Below are 18,055 nucleotides of genomic sequence, written 5' to 3'. Positions count from 1 at the left end.
GGCAGCAAACTTTTCATCATCTCCTGTGGCACTGCTTTCATTCTAAGGTGGTTATAGCACATTCATCATCACCACCACCACCACCCCACACCACCACCACCACCACCATCGTTAAGGCCTTGATTGTCCCATCACTATTCTCAGTAAGCCAGGACCATGCAGCTCCCACCAGAGAATGGTCCTATTCAGAGGTGTTGTGAGACTCAAATGAGACAATGAATGAAAGCACTTTGAAGCTATAAAGTGCTACAGAAATGCCAGTTATTATTATCATTAGTCATCAGGCCTCCAGTCTGGTGATGACTTTCATTCCCTGAGCTTTCTACTGCACTTCAGCTAAGGTTAAGTCTAAAGAGAAACACAGGGTGTGTTGGCAAATGTTTAACAACTGGGGCTGGGGTGATGAGGAAATATGCACACCAACTTTTAAGTCTAACCTTCATTATTAATACTTTCGTAAGTTGAGACAATCAATGAAGTAATAAATCAAGCCATGACCGAAAACTTAACAATCAGCTCTCCCAAGCTAGTTAGAGCTGGTTCCAGCACACCCTTGGATCTGTCCCAGAACACTACCCTGTTCATTTGGGATTCAATCACCTGAGTGTACTGGAGAAGGCTCATTTGCTCCGTCTATGATCCAGTCCCATTCTCAGCCAATCAGAAAGCCTTCTGATAGTAGGGCAGGTATTCAACTATCCCCTCACCCAAATCAGGACAAAGAAGAGGAAATTCAAATTGGTATTCAGCACCTTAAAAACCAAAATAATTCAACCTGGAATAGGCTACTTAGGGCAGCTAGGTGACACAGTAGATAAAGTACTGGACCTGAAGTTAGGAAGACTCATCTTCTAGAGTTCAAATCCAGCCTCAGACACTTACTGTTTGTGTGATCCTGAATAAATAAGTCACTTAACCCTCTTTGCCTCAGTTACTTCATCTGTAAAATGAGCTGGAGAAGGAAATGGCAAACCACTCCAGTATTTTTGTCAAGAAAACCACAAATAGGGTCATGAAAAGTCAAACATGACTGAAACAATGGAAAAACATGACCCCTTTCCTTATATCAGAGGCTTCAGGGGTTGCTACCTCAATTTCTCAAAAGCTTGGAAAAGTAAAGGAACCTTCTAAAGGTTAAACTGTGGTCAAACTGGGCAATCCTTTTGACCTGGTTTTGGTCTGAGTCTACTTCTGGCTTCTGTAGGGTATGGTTGTGTATAAGATGGAACAGGAGAAGGCTTTGAGATGAAGAATGAGAGGAAGGGACTATGAATGTGAAGCAGAGGACTTGGGAGCTGTGAAGGATCCCAGTGTTAATATTTGAGGAGGGAAAATTTGGAAGGACTGAGAAACTGAAGGACAAGGAGAAAGATTTAAATTAAAAGAGGAGGTAAAGGTAGGTCACAAGGCAAATTGATAAGACAAGGTTAGTAACAGAAGAGAAAGGAGGATGGGTGAAGCTGCCAAGGTGCTGTTTAAGGTTAAAAGGAGAATGAAAAACAAGGCCCCGAAGCACTTTTTTCATTATATAATTTCAGTTGTTGTTATTCAGTCATCTTTGAATTGTCTGACTCTTTTCGGCCCCATTTGTTTTCTTTTTTCATTTTGTTTGTTTGTTTTTTTGCTTTTTGGTGAGGCAATCGGGGTTAAGTGACTTGCCCAGGGTCACACAGCTAGTAAGTGTCAAGTGTCTGAGGTTAGATTTCAATTCAGGCCCTCTTGACTCCAAGGCTGGAGCTCTACCCACTGAGCCACCTAGCTGCCCCTCCATTTAGGGTTTTCTTGACAAAAATACTGGAGTGGCTTGCCATTTCCTTCTCCAGCTCATTTTACAGATGAGAAAACTGAAGAAAACAGGGTTAAGGGACTTGCCCAGGGTCATACAGCTAGTATGTGTTTGAGGCTGGATTTGAATTCAGGTCTTTCTGACACTAGGCCTGGTGCTTTATCCACTGTGCCACCTAGCTGGCATTTTCTTTGTCAAAATTTAAACAGTTGATAAATTTGTAACTTGCTTCAATGAAATCATTATTCAAAATATTAAGGAAGAGACCAGAGGAGCTGCTCTCTCAGACCTGGTCCTGAACAATAAGGAGGAACTAAATGCTGAAGTGGGAAAGACAGGAACCCTCAGGGGCAAGTGATTTTTCCATTATAGAGTTCATTATCAAGAAAATGAAAGTGGTGCCTACTCTGACATGCACCATAGATTTTTGGAAAGCAGATTTCAGAGAGCTCAGAGAAGGCATAGGAAGAGGCCGGTGGTTTCTTATTTTGTAGAAACTAGACCAAGAAGGGTGGGAAGTTCTTAAGCAGAAACAATTCAAATAAGGAGAAGAGAAGGGAGCTGCCGATTAAAACTGATCTGAATGCAAAGAGACCTTATGACAAAGTCACATTTTTAAAACCTATCTCCAGAAGATGGAAGCAAAGATAAATGACCGGGGATGAATTTTTATTCAGTCATGTCCAACTTTCTGTGACCCCATTTGGGGCTTTCTTGGCAAGGACATTGGAGTGGTTTGGCATTTCCTTCTCCAGCTCATTTTACAGATGAGGAAACTGAGGCAAACAGGGTTAAGTGACTTGCCCAGGGTCACACAGTTATTACGTATATGAGGCCAGATTTGAACTCGGGAAGATGAGTCTTCCTAACTTCAGGTCCAGCACTCTGTTATCCACTGCACTCCCTAGCTGCCCCCTCATCATATCCCAGTGCCTCCCACGGCATGTATCCTGGATATGACAGAACCACAAAAGACTTGACAAACTGATGATTACTGTGTATTTCTAGGGGCTCATGGGAGTAAAAATAAGAATGCTAATAGGGAGGTGGCATTATTCAGTGAGAAGGGGGATGAATTTGGAGTAGGAGAATCGAAATTTGAATCCTAGCTCTGTCATTCATAATGTGTGATCACGGGAAAATCACTGAACCTCGCTGAACTTCAGCCTCCTCATTTGCAAAATGAAGGAGTTGAATCAGATGACCTCTAAGATCTCTTCTAGCTAAAGTTCTCTGATCCTATGAAACTATCCAAAATTGCTAAAGATTATGAAGTTTTGGGGAAGCAACTCAAACCTTTGGGGACACAAGCGGCATTTTCAGCCTTGCTCTGGATGAAAGGCAAGGGCTTCAGAAGAGGAAGGAAAACTTAGGAGATAAACAATTGGTTAAGAAAACAGAGTCTGGGAATGAGAATTGTATTTCTGGACAGTAGCCTAAAATACAGGCATGACAGGCTGCTGGCCAGCAACTGAGTACCCCTAATAAGAGCTGGCAAAAATGCGTTTGCCTAGAGAAAGCTAATAAATAGATCATTACGATGAAGATGGAGGGAGAAGGAAGAGGGAGATGGAGAGGGAGAGAGAGAAGTAGAACATTTGTTCAGTCTTCGCTATGTGCCAGGCACTGTGCTAAGTGCCAGGGTTACAAACACAAGTAACAAGCGAGCAGGTTTCTGCCTTCACAGAGTATGCATTCTAATGGGTCTCTCTAGGGTAATTGGTGAGGAAGGGGAAAAGAAGTAGAGAGGGTGTAGCTGGGCAGAGGGAGAAGACAACCTGTGGAGTACCACCAAACTAGTTAGCATAAAAAGAAGCCGCAACATAGAAAAAACAGCAGTAGGGATACCCAGAAATTCAAAAAAGGAGCCAATAACAAAAAACATATGGCCTTAGATATCTATACAAAAATGCACAAAGTATGGGTGAACTAGAGATCCTACTTCAAGGAGAAAATATGATCTCAGAGGTCAAAATATCTATCTATCCAATACATTGTGGGAGGAGATCCAAGACCGGAATATGACACTGGATGACTATACTGTATTCAAAAGGCACAGGATAAGCAAAAGGCTGGGGAGGGAGCGCAGATGGCAGAGTAACCTTATATATTAAAATGGTGAGGAATTTCAGGAACCAAAGCTGGGAGGCTGGGGGAAAGGGGAGGAAGTGCTGCAAAGAACATCTGGATGAAAGGATGCAACGGCACAGTATCAGGGTGTGCTGCAGAAAGGTTCTTGGCCAGGTATGGGTTGGACTGCCTCTGAGGCTGCTCCCAACTCAGATTTAGTGATTCCAGCTCTGACATTCTTGTCTCTGTTCTACATCTGTAATTTCCTTATTCTCTTGATGTTCACGCCCTCAGTTCTGGATCACCGGCACCATTTGCTTTGTCCGCTACTATTTCCCTAGACACAGACGCTGCCAGAGGAAGACATGAAATCTTTTAGGCTTTAACCACTATAAATTCAAATCATCTAATTTCAACTGGGCCCTCAGCACTCCTCAGCAGTTCTTTTATTTATTACTGACTCTATGTCACATTCCCTACAGTTTCTATTTCAAATATCGTCCCTGAGCTCCCACCTTCACCTCCCCCCACCCATTTCTCAGCAGGTGCCTTTGCGCCCCACTTTGCTTGACTCTCCATTGTATCATATTTATCTCTGTAAATGTCTTACACCTCATGCCCTCAGCAGACTACAAACTCCTTGAGATTAGGGACTGTGTCATTTTGTTTAACCTTTGTATCCCCAGTGCCTTGTACCTAGAAGGCATGAAATAAATGCTTATTGAATTGGACTGGATTTAACTTTGGGATCCCTTCTACCCTTGCCACTTCATGATCCACTAATGTGCAATGAACCTAGTTGTCTCTCCATTCTATTTCTGAGGCTTCTGGCTAATAGAACTGGAAACAGGAAAGATTGCACCATTGCTTCTACCAGGCTTCCAGCATCCCCATCTGGGCCCGGTTTGCCTAGGTCAGCAGGACTAGGGAAGTTAATTAGTGCTTCCTCTCCAGAGACGTGATGCTGACAGATGCAGGACTGGGCCAGGGGTGAGGAAAACCATGATTTCCCGTATACTTCCTCATTTCAAAGGCTAGACTTAAGAAGGCATAAAGTGAAGAATCCTAGAACATAGACTTTCTGAGGTGAATGGACCCTTAGAACATTGAATATTAATGCCCAAAGGGCCAATGGAATGTAGAACACAAAATGTCAGACCTAAATAGCATTTTAGAGCATAGAATGTTGGACTTGGAAGGGAGGGGGTAGAATAAAGAACACAGAGCTGGATGGTACCACAGAACATAGAGCATCAGAGTAGGAAGAGATCTTCTGTTACAGATGAGAAAATCGAGGCCCAGAATGGGAAAGTGTTATGCCTAAGGTGACTCAGTAATTTAGTGGTAGCTCTGTCTTTAATACTCTAGGGAGTCCTTTTAATACTCCTAGGAATTTCAGGGATTTGTCTCCTGCTTTGTCTCCTCCAGGATCCTGAGTAGCTAACCACTGGATGTGGCAGCCTAACCCCCAATGTAAGCCTAGGCTGCATTAATTCTAGACTTCAGAAGCCTACAATCCACAGGGAAGATGACAGTCTCACTGTCCTAATTTGACCCAGTCTGGAATGCTGTCTTTAGCTTGGGTACCACATTTTGCGAAGAATAATGAGAAGCTGGAGTTTATCCAGAGGAGGATAATCACCAGTGTAACTACTGACACATTGGCTCACCTCTCTGGCCTCAGTTCTTCCTCTGTAAAATGAGTGTTTCACTATATGACCCTTAAGGTCCCATGCACTTCCTATGTTATAGGGGCACCCCAAGGGACATACAGGACCTGTGCCAGACAGGTCAAACAACCACTATCCCTTTAGCCACCATCTCCCTGAAGACCCTAAGAGATAGCATCGGACACTGAGCCCGAGAGTCTTGGGAATAGCAGTGTCCCCCAAACCACTGGACCTGCTTCCAGTCCAGCCTCCTCTGACATTACTGAGAGGGAAAATCATTGTGGAGGAGGGGCCCTCCTTCCTTATCACTGCTAGTAACAACTGCTGATCAGCTGCCACCAACAGGCAGAAAAACATTGGAGCTCAGGGAGAGTCTGTCCTTCTCGGGCCATCTGTCCTGCTTCTAGCTAATTCTCACAGTCATTATCCAGGGAAGCAACCCTGATGGAGATGCAGCCTGGCAACTGCTCCTTCAGAAGTCACAGTCACACCTACTGAAGACCCAGAAAAGAAGGCTCTTGTCACCAACACTGTCAGATGGTTCAACATCAGAAATGCAGGATTTCAGCTGTAGAAATGCCACTAAAGATGAGGCCTATTTTGCTGCCTTACCCTAAGGACTATAGGATCATTCTATCTGACTTGCAGCTGAAACCTGCTATATGTGTTGTCTTCCCCATTAGAAGGTGAGCTCCTGGAGAACAGCATTTCTATCTGCATCTCCAGCATTTAGCATGGGGCTTTCTCAAAGTAAGCACTTAATAAATGCTTCATTCATTCATTCATTCATTCATTCATTCATTCATTCTTTCATATGAAGTTTAGAATTAAGGATGTTCAGCCAGAAGAGAAGAACTGGATATTTCAGCAAAGCATTGAGTGAAGTTTCGTATGTTGGCCTCACACTTGCTAAAGCCCAGGCCTCCATGTTGCTTCCTGGTCATTTTCTTACTATGGCCTTATTCTCCAACCATCTCCATCTCATTGGAAATCCTTACTTAGGCAAATTTTCCCAGTATCTCACCTGAGCCTAAGTTTCTGGGACTTTTCCTGGCCCATTTCTTCACCCTGCCCCCAGGGAGATATTGTCCTCTTTCCCTTTCCCCATCTTCCCTCCTTTCTAGATCCCCTGTATGCATGGTCTTCCCCCCACAGTATATAAGATGTTTGAGGTGTTGGGCATGTCTTGGTTGTTTTTTGTACCCTTACTGATAAGCACTATGTATCACAGTGCTGGATACATGGTAAGTAGTTAATAAATGCCTTATCATCCATCCATCCATCTATCTATCCATCTATCTATCTATCTATCTATCTATCTATCTATCTATCTATCTATCTATCTATCTATCATCATTCTATCTATCTATCTATCTATCTATCTATCTATCTATCTATCTATCTATCTATCTATCCATCTATCTGTTTACCCCTCCATCCACCCATCTATCTGTCCTTCTATCCATCCACCCATCTGTCCATTCATCCATCCATTCATCTGTCTGTCCACCCATCTATCCATCTGTCTATCCATCTATCCATCCATCTATCTACCTATCTATTTGTCTGTCTGTTTATTAATCAACCACACAATAAGGGGGACACAGAATTAGTTGAATGACAACACCCAAATAATAGCCATTGATGAAATAGATGTTACCGGGAGAGGTTTGTCTCCAATGGAGTATCTCAGTGGTCTGGCCCTGGCCCCATTCTATTTAGCATATATGTGTGTGTGTGTGTGTGTGTGTGTGTGTGTGTGTGTGTGTAATTTGCATGCTCTTCAAGCAGAGGCTGGACAAGTGCTTTCTGAGAATATTGTGGAAGGGATCCCTGTTCAGGAGTAGGTGGGGTTAAACAGTCACTGAACCTCCTTCCCACTCAAAGGTTGCATGATTCTCTGGTTTAGGGGCAGGCAGGTCCCAGCCCTCATGTCCGCCCACTCAATTGTCAGTGCATTCTTCCTAGGCAGATCTTGTATTTACTTTCTTTGTGCAAGTTGTTCCCCTCCAAGTAGAACATAAACTCTCTGAGGGCAGGGACTGCTTTCAGTTTTGTCTTTGTATCTCCACTGCCCAACACAGAGCCTGGCAGACAGTTTTACCCAGGGTCACATAGCTAAGAAGAGTCTTCCTGACTTCAGGGCTGGCACTCTACCTGCTGCCTAGCTGCCCCTGCATACGTGGCATACAGTTGGCATTTAGTAAATATTTATTGGATTGAATTAAATTGAATGATATAACCTACTATTAGGAGCTAAAGCAGTTAAGCCTTAGTCTTGCCAGCTTTAGCTGATTCTAACCATATCACCTCCCCCTCCATAGTCAATAATTGGCTCCCTATTACCTCCGGGATCAAATATGAAAGCCTTGATTTGGCTTCTAAAAAGTCCACTGTGGCCTGGCCCCTTCCTACTTTTCTAGTCTTCTGTACCTTCCTCTCCCCACACCCCTCATGTACTTTTCTATCCTCTGACACTGACTTCCTTGCTATTCCTAGAACAAGACATTCCATATCCCAAGTCTTGAGTGTTTCACTGGTTGTGTCTATTCCTGCAACACTCTCTTTCCTCCTTTCTGTCTCCTAGCATTCTTCAAGCCTCGGTTAAAATCCCACCAGTCCTCCTTAATCTTAGCACCTTCCCTTCAACACTACCCTCAATTTATCCTGTTTATATCTTGTTTGTATATTTGTACATAGTTGCATGTATGTTATGTTATCTGTCCCATTAGACTGTGAGTGTCAGAGATTATGGGGTTGGGTTTTTTTTTTTGCCTTTTTTTTTGGTATGCCTGGTGCTTAGAACGGTGCCTGGCACATAGCAGACACTTAATAAATGCTAGTTGACTGATTCTGTGATTTTTTTTTTATTCTCAGATTCTTTGTTGTTGTTTAGTCATTTTTCAGTTGGGTCTGATTCTTCATGACCCCATCTTCTGGGGTTTTCTTGGCAAAGATACTGGAGGGGTTTGCCATTTCCTTTTCTGGTTTTTTACAGATGAGGAAACAGAGGCAAACAGAGTGAAGTGACTTGCCCAGGGTCGCCCAGCTAGTATGTATCTGAGGCTGGACTTGATATCAGGTCTTCCTGACTCTAGGCCTGGCACTTTTACCCACTGTGCCACCTACCTGCCCCTTTCTCAGATTCTATTTTCTATGAATCTAAGGTCTGAAAATTCCGTGATCTAGCATTCTGTGATTCTCCATATACAGGAGCCCTAATCTTCCTCCAGGTTGTGCTGCTCTCCCTGCTCCCCAAGGTGAAGATTTCATTCCCAGGGACCTCCCTGATTTCCAGCTCCTGATTCCATCAGGTCTCCTTCTCTCGCTCTGCCAGGGCCATCCATCTGATTCACGATCAGCAGCTGGAGAAGGGAGGGAAGGAGGTAGGGCCAGGGCAGGCAGGAGATAATGAAAACATAGCCAGCCAAGTCAGCACTCAGGCGAAGCTGAGGAACAATTCCACCCACATCAATATTTATTGCAGGAGAGAGATGGAAGCAGAGCTCCATGTTCTCTACGGCCATTCTGGGGTTTTCAAACTGCTAACAGGATGAAGCCAGGAACTGGGAAAGCTTGGCAGCAAAGAAACTATATTGTTCAAAGAACCTTTGACTCAGAGTTTTAGATATGCTGAGTCACAGCATTTGAGAAACATTGCCATAGAAACTTCGAGTCATATAACATAGAGTAACACATCAGCTATGCTTAGCACACCAGCTGGAGGTGGGGTTGGTCGCGGTGTTTTCAAATTTACTGAGTGCTCTAACAACAACCGAGAATGGCAGGGGGTGCTAGTATTACTATACCCATTTTACTGAGGTCCAGAAAGGGTAAGTGACTTGTCTGAAGTCACACAGCCATCAAACGTTGCTAGAAACAAAGACTGGAACCTGGTTTGGGGACTCCAGAGTCAGGAAGACTCATCTTTATGAATTCAAATACAGCCTCAGACACTTACTAGCTATGAGACCCTGGGCAAGTCACTTAACTCTGTTTGCCTCAGTTTCCTCATCTGTAAAATGAGCTGGAGAAGAAAATGGCAAACCTCTCCAGTATCTTTGCCAAGAAAACTCCAGATGGAGTCAGGAGGAGTCAGGCAAGACTGGAAAAATGACCAAGCAACAACAACAGCAAAAGACCAGCATTAAAAGAGCAAAGTGAGTAGGGGTGTTGGAGATCGCCTCCTCCAATCCTCCCACTTTACAGATGAGGACACTGAAGCCCAGAGGAGGCTAAGCCAGGCCCAAGGTCACACGACTAGTCTGACAGAGGTAGGACTTTCTCCAGGCCAGCGCTCTTTCTGCCGTCCCTCAGCCCCATAATGTACTTGGGTATTAAATGTGGAGTCTTTGGTCCAGGCTCTGCCTCAGACACATAAGCTGCACGTGACCCCGGGCACGTCACTTCACTTTTCTTTGTCCCAGTTTCCTCATCTGTTAAATGGGAGGTGGCTGAACTCAATGGTCTCTGCAGTCTCTTCTAGCTATAAACCTGCTCTTCACTGAGAGGCACTGAATGAGGGACATAGACGGGGTGGGCTGGAGAAGGCAAAGTGAGCTTGCTGTTGATTACATTACAATGCGGGTAGAACATTGTCTGTTCCCTCAGTCTGCTCTACCATTATGCCATCAAGCTTTTTAGTTGGCCAGCGGTGAGCCTGGCATTGTGAGATGTGCAAATGAATCTTGTAGTTCTCTGAACCCAGAAGAGAAGCAGGCTCAGGGCCCCCCAGGGGGAGTCTGAAGATCCAACTGGAAGTTTAGAATATACGCTAGAGAAGAGCAAGAGCCCCATGGCCAGTCCCAAGGAGCTGGAGCTCCAGGAATTTGACATGCTTTACTGAGGGCTAGGCTGGATTTGTCCCAAAGGGACACACCGACCGCTCAATTGCTGGGTTCAGGGCTGTGCCAACACATCAAAGAACTAGAAAAACAGGAATTGAATGCTATTCTTTTTTTAATTTCTGTCCTCCAATCTCTTGTGGGTTAGGCCAGAAGGAGGGCCATCTAAAATCGGAGGTATCTGGGGGATTATCCCAAGACGATTACCCTCCCTCAAGCCTACCCCACCCTTAGGAGCCCTCTCCCCGCTGTCCAGAAATAGAGACACACAGAAGAAGAATATGTTGGATCTGACTTGCCTGCTGCTCCTCAAATCAAGTTCTTCCCTCACAAAAATAGCTCCTCTCCCTTCTCCCTATTTCCCATTTCTCATTACTTGTGGCAATCTCTAGAAGATGTCTTGGATCTATCTGCTTCCTCTTCACTCACCCTAGTTCAAGCCCTCTTGTGCAGACCATTGCAGTTCTCTGGCTCTGTAATTACTGGTCCCCCTTTCTCCAGTTTTCTCCTTTTGTGATCATGGGCAGGATACCTACCCTCTCTGGTCTTCAGTCCCACCCCAATCCCACATTAAATAAGGGCAAGGGGTTTGCAGTGGCATCAAACTGAAATGGAAATGGATTCTGCATACTGACATAGAAAACCACAAACTAATGCTAACTATTTTGCATTGTATTTATATATTCATTGTCAAATACCTTTCGATTCCATTTTAATCTGGTTCAGGCACACTCCAGAGCACTGAGGCATGGGCCTGGAGTTGGACATCTCTGACCTAGATGATCTTAAAGGTCTCCCCAAGTTCTAATCCCATGACCCTATGATCCCTCTGCAATTTGTCAGGGGCCTGTGACATCCGACACAGGCCTAGAAGGATAGGAAAGGGTTCTGAATGTTAGAACTTGGAGAATGTTTAACTTCATTAAACATAACCCTGCCTCCATCTCCAAATAAAATTATGCCATGTATACCAAAAGTCCAACGGAAGTAAGTGAGACCCCAGGGAAATATAATTAATTAGAAGTGGGAAAGGGTAAAGAGCGGGCACTGTTTTGTCTGCTACAGCCCTCTGTTTTCCTTCCTCTCCCTTCACAGCCAGAGTTTCATGAACAACAAAAATGACTTGTTTTTCCTTTTAGCTTTGTTTAGGAGTAAGATGTCTTCAGTGAAATGCCACAGAGCTCCATCCTTGACCCTGATCTTGGCCTTGAAAGAGGACCTTACACACGGGAACAGAAGAGATGTAGGGGGATAGTGTCCCTACCACCAGGGGCCCTTACGTTGTCATCGAGCGAAGGCGAGATATGTTTCCGGAAACTAAGCTCCTGCTTCTCCTTTGGCATCTCCCGGGGAAAGAAGAAATAAGGGAGGGCAGTCAAAGTCACAGCACCAGCAGAGACCAAGAATCCCAGCCACCAGGCACCCACCCAGCGTGGGTCCTTTGGAGTCAGGGAGGTGCCTCCTGGAAAAGAAAGCAGAGCCAACTGAGTACATGGGGACGCTGTGGTGAAAGGAGAGGGGATCCATTTGGAGCCAGAGGACTTGGATTTGAAGCCTCATTGCCATTTACATAAGTCACGCATGAGTCATTCATCCCCTTTCTCTGGACCTGACTTTTCTCCTCTGACAACAATGAGGTCGGACTAAACAAATCCATTCTCTTCCTACTCTGGATGCTCGAATCCCACGAATACCCCCTGCTTTCAACACCACTTTTGACGTTCCCTCTTAGAGACCTTGCAGCTGACTGCATAACCTTGGGCAAATCCTCTCATATTAGGGCTCAGCTTCCTTTTCTTTAAATTAGGGATGACCGCCTCTCCTGCTTCATAGTGGGGAGTGGGGGTTGGGGTGTGGCCGATGAGAATATGGATGGAAAAGTTGTGTGGAAATAGCGCTAGATCAACAACCAGGAGACGTAGGTTAAAAGGCCAACCTCCCTCTTACTAGCTCCATATCCTCCGACAAATCACTTCCCCCTAGGCTTGTGTTGCTTCATGTTTAAATAACAGGGCTGGACTATGAGCTTTCATGTCACTTCCCACTCCAGCTTTCCACGTGCTAAGATCTTTGGGGCCGCCATCTTGGTTCTGCCATCAACTTACCCATGGGACCTTGGATAAATCACTTAACCTCTCTATGCCTCCGTTTTCTCACCTGAATACTGAGGGGTTTGGCCTAGATATCTCTTCTAGCTTTAAATCTATGATTGCGTGATGTTCTGTGTTCCAAGCATCCTGCCAGCTGTGGCATTCTGTGCTCTAGGCTCCCTTTCCAGATCAGACATTTTGTGTTCTAAGGTCCCTCTAAGCTCTAAAAAATCTAAAGCATTATATAAATGCTAATAGCAGCTATTTATTATTATTATTTCTAATAGTCCCTGTCACCTTGGACCTTCTATATTCTAAAACCTATTATTGTTTTTGTTCAATCGTAACTGACTCTTCATGACTCCATTTTCTTGGGTTTTCTCAGCAGAGATGCTGGAGTGATTTGCCATTTCCTTCTCTAGTTCATTTTACTGATGAGGAGACTGAGGTAAACAAGGTTATAGTGACGTGTCCAGGGTCACACAACTAGTAAATGTCTGAGGCCAGATTTGAACTCAGGTCTTCCTGACTCCAGGCCCTGTGCTCTAACCACTGCTCCACCCAGCCGCCCAAAAAAGTCTATTAGAAGAGCCTATGTTCTACTATGGAAAAGGAAAAGAAAAATGGAGAGACAGGAGTGATAAATGAAAATCATTGTGGCACTGTGTACCACAGAAGACCTGGCTGGGGTTAGGGGGAGGGGAGGGTCCTGTCTGATGATTTCCAGAAGCACATAACAACCGGCCTGGAGATGGCATATAGTAGTGCGAGGGGCCTCCGGCTATCCAGGCACCATCCACCAGAGCTCTATGCTAAAAGCAGACCAGCTGATAAATTCTTGATTGGCCTCAATTATAATTTCTTCCTTCAGAAGGAAGATGCAGCAGTGAGGGGAAGTGCTATTCTTAACCTGAGCCTGACCAGCAAGGAGGAAGTGGCTGCTGGGGTAGAAACTGGGGGAACCCTGGGAGACAGTGACCACTCATCCAGGAGACAGCTAAGGAGGGGGAAGTGTGGCATGCCCTGACACATAGCCCCAAGCTTTTGAGAGCAGACTTTAATGGTCAGAGAAAAGACAGGTAGGCTCAGAACCCCTGGTTTAATGACTTGCAGGGGAAGTTGGTCTCTGAAGGATGGAAACTTCTCAAGGGTAAAATTTAAAATGTGTAAGCATAAATTATATTAATGAAGAAGGGGGGGAGGTACCCTAAGATGTGAATGCATAGGAAACTGATGGAGAGGCAGTGGTGTGATGCCTGGCTTTGGAGTCAGAGGACCTGGGTTGGAATCCTCGCTCTGCTCCTTACTGGCTGTGTGACCTTGGGCAAGTAATTTGAGCTCTCTGAGCAGCCGTCTCCTCATTTATAAAAGATGAGGGGGTTGGAATTGATAATCGCTCCAAATCCCATGACCCACTTAGATTTTTAAAAGTCATTCAGAGAGGATGTAAGTAAGAAACCCAAGGATGAATAGAAAAGGGCAGAGTTCTAGAGAATCAAGCTAGGAATGTAAGCATCCAGAAGGATCCCGGGCTTGTTGGGATGAGGGCCAATGACAACAAAAAGAACTATTAAAACTATTCTGGAGGCAATAAACCTCTAGGGGAATATCACAAGGCTCTGTCCTTGGCTCTGTTCTGTTCAGCATTTTTATCAACGATTTGGATGAATGCAGAGATGGCATTGGAACTTAAAGATGACATAAAGCTGGGAGGGACAAATGATATACTAGGTGACAGAATCAGGACCTCAGAAGTTTTGAAACAGCTTGGAACAACGGACTGACTCCTCAACATCCTTTCATGTGGCATAGTGGAAAGAACATTGGATTTGGACTCCAAAGACTTGTTTTTGAGTTCCAGCTCTGCTGCCTGTCAGCTGCTGGACCTTGGACACATCAGTTAGTCTTTCTGAACCTCAGTTTCCTCATCTGTAAAATGGAGGTACTAGTACTTTCACACCTTACAGGGCTATTGTAAGGCAATTGCTTCATACAACTTAAAGCACTTAAGACACACTTTTGTATTTTCAGTACTGAATTCAATGATGACATATAATAGTGATAAATGTAAAGTCCAGGTTTTGGATTAAAAAAACAACAATCCCAGAGTAGAGGAGGGGATGGTTATGTGGGGATTAAAATCGTGCAGTCTACAATAAAAGAAACTGAGGCCAACTCTGAGCCGATAGCACCTTATTAAAGGGTCCATGGTCCCCTCTAATGAAGTGGACCTCAGACTTTCCTCATGATTTCCATGACCCCTTCTTTCGGAACCTTGTTTTTATAGGGTTTGATACCCAAATATGCAGAAGAGGCATGGTAAAATACAGAATCTCATTGATTGATAGACCTTGCTCTTGTGGGCCAAAAATGACGTATTAGCAGAGGGGGTCACAAACTGGGTGAAATATGGGGCATCTCCACTGACTAAATGGTCATAAGATGGTCACCTGCTGGTGTTGGGCAAGAAAAAATGGTCTGGAGGTACAAAAATAAATTGGAGAACTTTCCATGTATTTGAGTTACCTCTGCCACACTGGGCTTGGTCACCATGACAAGGAAAAACAAGGCAGGAGGGCCTCTAGTTGGCTTGCTATGATTAAGCAAATGAATTTACAATTTGCAGTTCACAGCTCTGAGGCTTGATATACAGAACATATAATCACTACCCCCTATGGAATCATATCAAACTGACTAATACCAATTGGAATAGAGCAGGGGTCCAGACGGATGATTTCTCATAGCAAGACAGCAAACAGTTCATACGATAAAAGATCTGGGGCTTTTGGAAGACTTGCAAATTTAATACGAGTTCATTGTATGAAAGTCAAGTGGTCGAAGAAGGTAACTCAATTTTAGGTCCCATTGACACAAGTGTGGGGTTCAGAAAGAGAGAGATAACATCTTGCTGTTCTCTTCCCTGGTTAGAACATATCTGGAATATTTTGTTCAGTTCTGGGCATCATACTTTAAGAAGGACATTGAGATACTGGTGTGAATTCAGGAGATGGTACCCAGGATGATGAGAGGACTGGATGCCATACAGAAGTCTAGTAAAGGAACTAGGGATATTTAGTCTGGAGTACATAAGGCTTTGGGGCAATGAGGTGGTGCAGTGGATAGAGAACCAGGCCTGGAGTCAGGAAGACCTGAGTTCAAATCTGGCCTCAGATACTTATTAGATGTGTAACTCTGGTCAAGTCACTTCACCCTGTTTGCCTCAGTTTGCTCATCTGTCAAATGAGCTGGAAAAGGAAATGGCAAACCACTCCAGTATTTTTGCCGAGAAAACCCCAAATGGGGTTACGAAGAGTCAGACATGATTGATATGACTGAACAACACACATGATTTTTGGGGAAAAAATGAGAGCTATTCAATTATTTAAAAGGCCATCACATGAAAGAAGGATTAGACTGAAAGCAGAATCAATCGATTAACCAATATTTATTAAACATCTCCCATATTCCAGGCCTGTGCCAGGTGCTGGGGATACAAAAGTGAGACAGTCTTTGTTCTCAAGGAATTTACATTTTACCAGGACTATGAGCAAAGGTTGGAAATTGCAAAGAGGAAAGTTTTAAGCTGATAACAAGAAAGATCTTCCCTTGATTCTGTGATTCTAAGGTCCTTTCCAGCTCTGACATTCATTCTTTGATAGCATCAAAGAGTCTCAGAGTTGGAAGGGACCTCAAATGGCACCCACAATCCACACCAAGTCCAGTTGCAGATTCCCTAAGAGTAATCATCCAGGCTTTGCTTTAAGATTTTCGTACCAGAGGCAGGTAGGTGGTGTAGTGGATAGAGCATCAGCCCTGAAGTTAGGAGGAACAGAGTTCATTCACCTCCAGCCTCAGACACAACACTTTCTAGCTGTGTGGCCCTGGGCAAGTCCTTTAACCTCAATTGCCTCACAAAAAGAAAAAAAAAAGACTTCAGTATCAAGGAGCCCATTACAGCCTGAGAGAGCCTTTTCCAGCCTGGGATCAGGGGACAGCTTATGAAGAGTGCTGGATTTAGAGCTAGAGGGCCTGAATCCAGATCTTGCCTCTTTCACCACCTGTGGGAATTTCCTCATCTGGAAAATGAAGCAGTTTTGCAAGATGACCTGAAGTCTTTTCCTGCTCTAAAACTAAGATCCTATTATTAGAAAGTCCTTTCTTGTACAGAACTGAAATCTGTTTCCCGGTAACTTCCCTTCCATTCTTCTTGGTTCTACCCTTGAGGGGCCAAGTAGAACAATCCTAATCTCTTCCTCCAAGACAATCTTTCAAACGCTTGAAGATAGCTATCATTCTTCTCTTAAGTCTTCTCTTGTCTGGATAAAATATCACCAGTTTCTTCAACTGATGCTCATATGGCAAAATTTCCATTCCCCTTCCTAGCCTGGTCGCCCTTCTCTGGGATCATGCCAGCTTTTCCCTGTCTTTCCTCTCTTGTGGCATCAGAACTGAACATAGTACTCCTGGTGAGGTCTGACCTGGGCAGAGGACAGGGAGCTCCATTGATGATTGTTCTAACTTAGAAGGAATAATTTTGTGGTAGCTTTCATACCATACACCACGCGAAAGCTTTGGGAGTCTTCTATAACGTACAGAGCATTTGGAAAGGGTTTTACAAGATTTTTTCAGAGATTAGGAAACTGAAGCCTAGAGAGGGAAAGTGAATTGTCTGTCAAAGGTCATACAGCTGGGAAATAGCTGCCAAATTGAGAGCTCTTTCTACTATCCCCTGATTCCTTTTCATAAGCATCATTATTCTGTTCCTCTCAATATGGGATCCAGAAAAAGTAGCCTTATACTAATTCATGTCTTTGTAAGGAATTTGTTGTTGTTTGGTTGTGTCTGACTCTTTGTGACCCCATTCGGAATTTTCTTGGCAAAGACACTGGAATGGTTTGGCATTTCCCTCTCCAGCTCATTTTATAGATGAGGAGACTGAGGCAAACAGGGTTAAATGACTTGCCCAGGGTCACACAGCTGAAGTGTCTGAGGCCAGATTTGAATTTGGGTCTTCCTGACCCCAGACCCAGCACTCCATCCACTGCACCACCTAGCTGCCTTAAGGGAGTAGAGAAGTATGAGTAGCCTCATTTTACAGATGAGGGAAAAAGAGAGAAATAAAGGGGCTTGCTAAAAGTCACACAGTCAGTCAGTGAAAGAGCCAGCATTTGAGCTCAGGTATTCTGATAGTAAATCTTATACTCTGAATACCCCTTTTGTTATGATAGACTAATATATTTACTACTACATAGTTGAGCTGGGCAGAAATCTTTCATGCACACAGTACAGTGGATTTAGAGTCAGAAGGTCTGGATTCAAGTCCAGATTCCAACGGTTCCAGCTGCATGACCTAAGCCATCAGGTCTCTTAATCTCTCTGAGCCTCTGTTTTCTTATCTGTGAAATGAGAGGGTAGGGTCAGATGCTGTCTGAAGTTCCTTACAGTTCCAATAACCTATGATTCTATATAGATATCTCATTCCCTGCCCCTGGTGTATTATTTCTAAATTTATGTATTCTCCTTTCCTTTGTAAATAAGATCCCTAGGATGTGGTAAGTAAAGGGTAGGGGGAGGTGCTAGGCATTGGTATTCTGT

The 18,055-nt window shown here is 44.1% G+C and overlaps 1 protein-coding gene across 6 annotated transcripts in view; it reads right to left on the bottom strand.

Annotated features, from left to right (window-relative positions):
* The window catches only part of SLCO2B1 (solute carrier organic anion transporter family member 2B1), a 94,851-nt gene that overhangs the window by 36,703 nt on the left and 40,093 nt on the right, over nt 1-18,055 (bottom strand). For all 6 annotated transcript variants that reach the window (XM_020989555.2, XM_078156914.1, XM_020989554.2 and 3 more), the window contains one exon: nt 11,651-11,832. In XM_020989555.2, coding sequence (XP_020845214.1) covers nt 11,651-11,832 — 182 coding nt within the window. The remainder of the gene's footprint in view (nt 1-11,650; nt 11,833-18,055) is intronic.

The sequence above is a fragment of the Phascolarctos cinereus genome, unplaced genomic scaffold (assembly GCF_003287225.1).
Source record: "Phascolarctos cinereus isolate Bilbo 61053 unplaced genomic scaffold, phaCin_HiC Scaffold_726;HRSCAF=1367, whole genome shotgun sequence".
NCBI classification, from domain to species: Eukaryota; Metazoa; Chordata; class Mammalia; order Diprotodontia; family Phascolarctidae; genus Phascolarctos; species Phascolarctos cinereus.
Note: the sequence above shows the minus strand (reverse complement) of the source record. Positions and strands in the feature narration are given on the sequence as shown.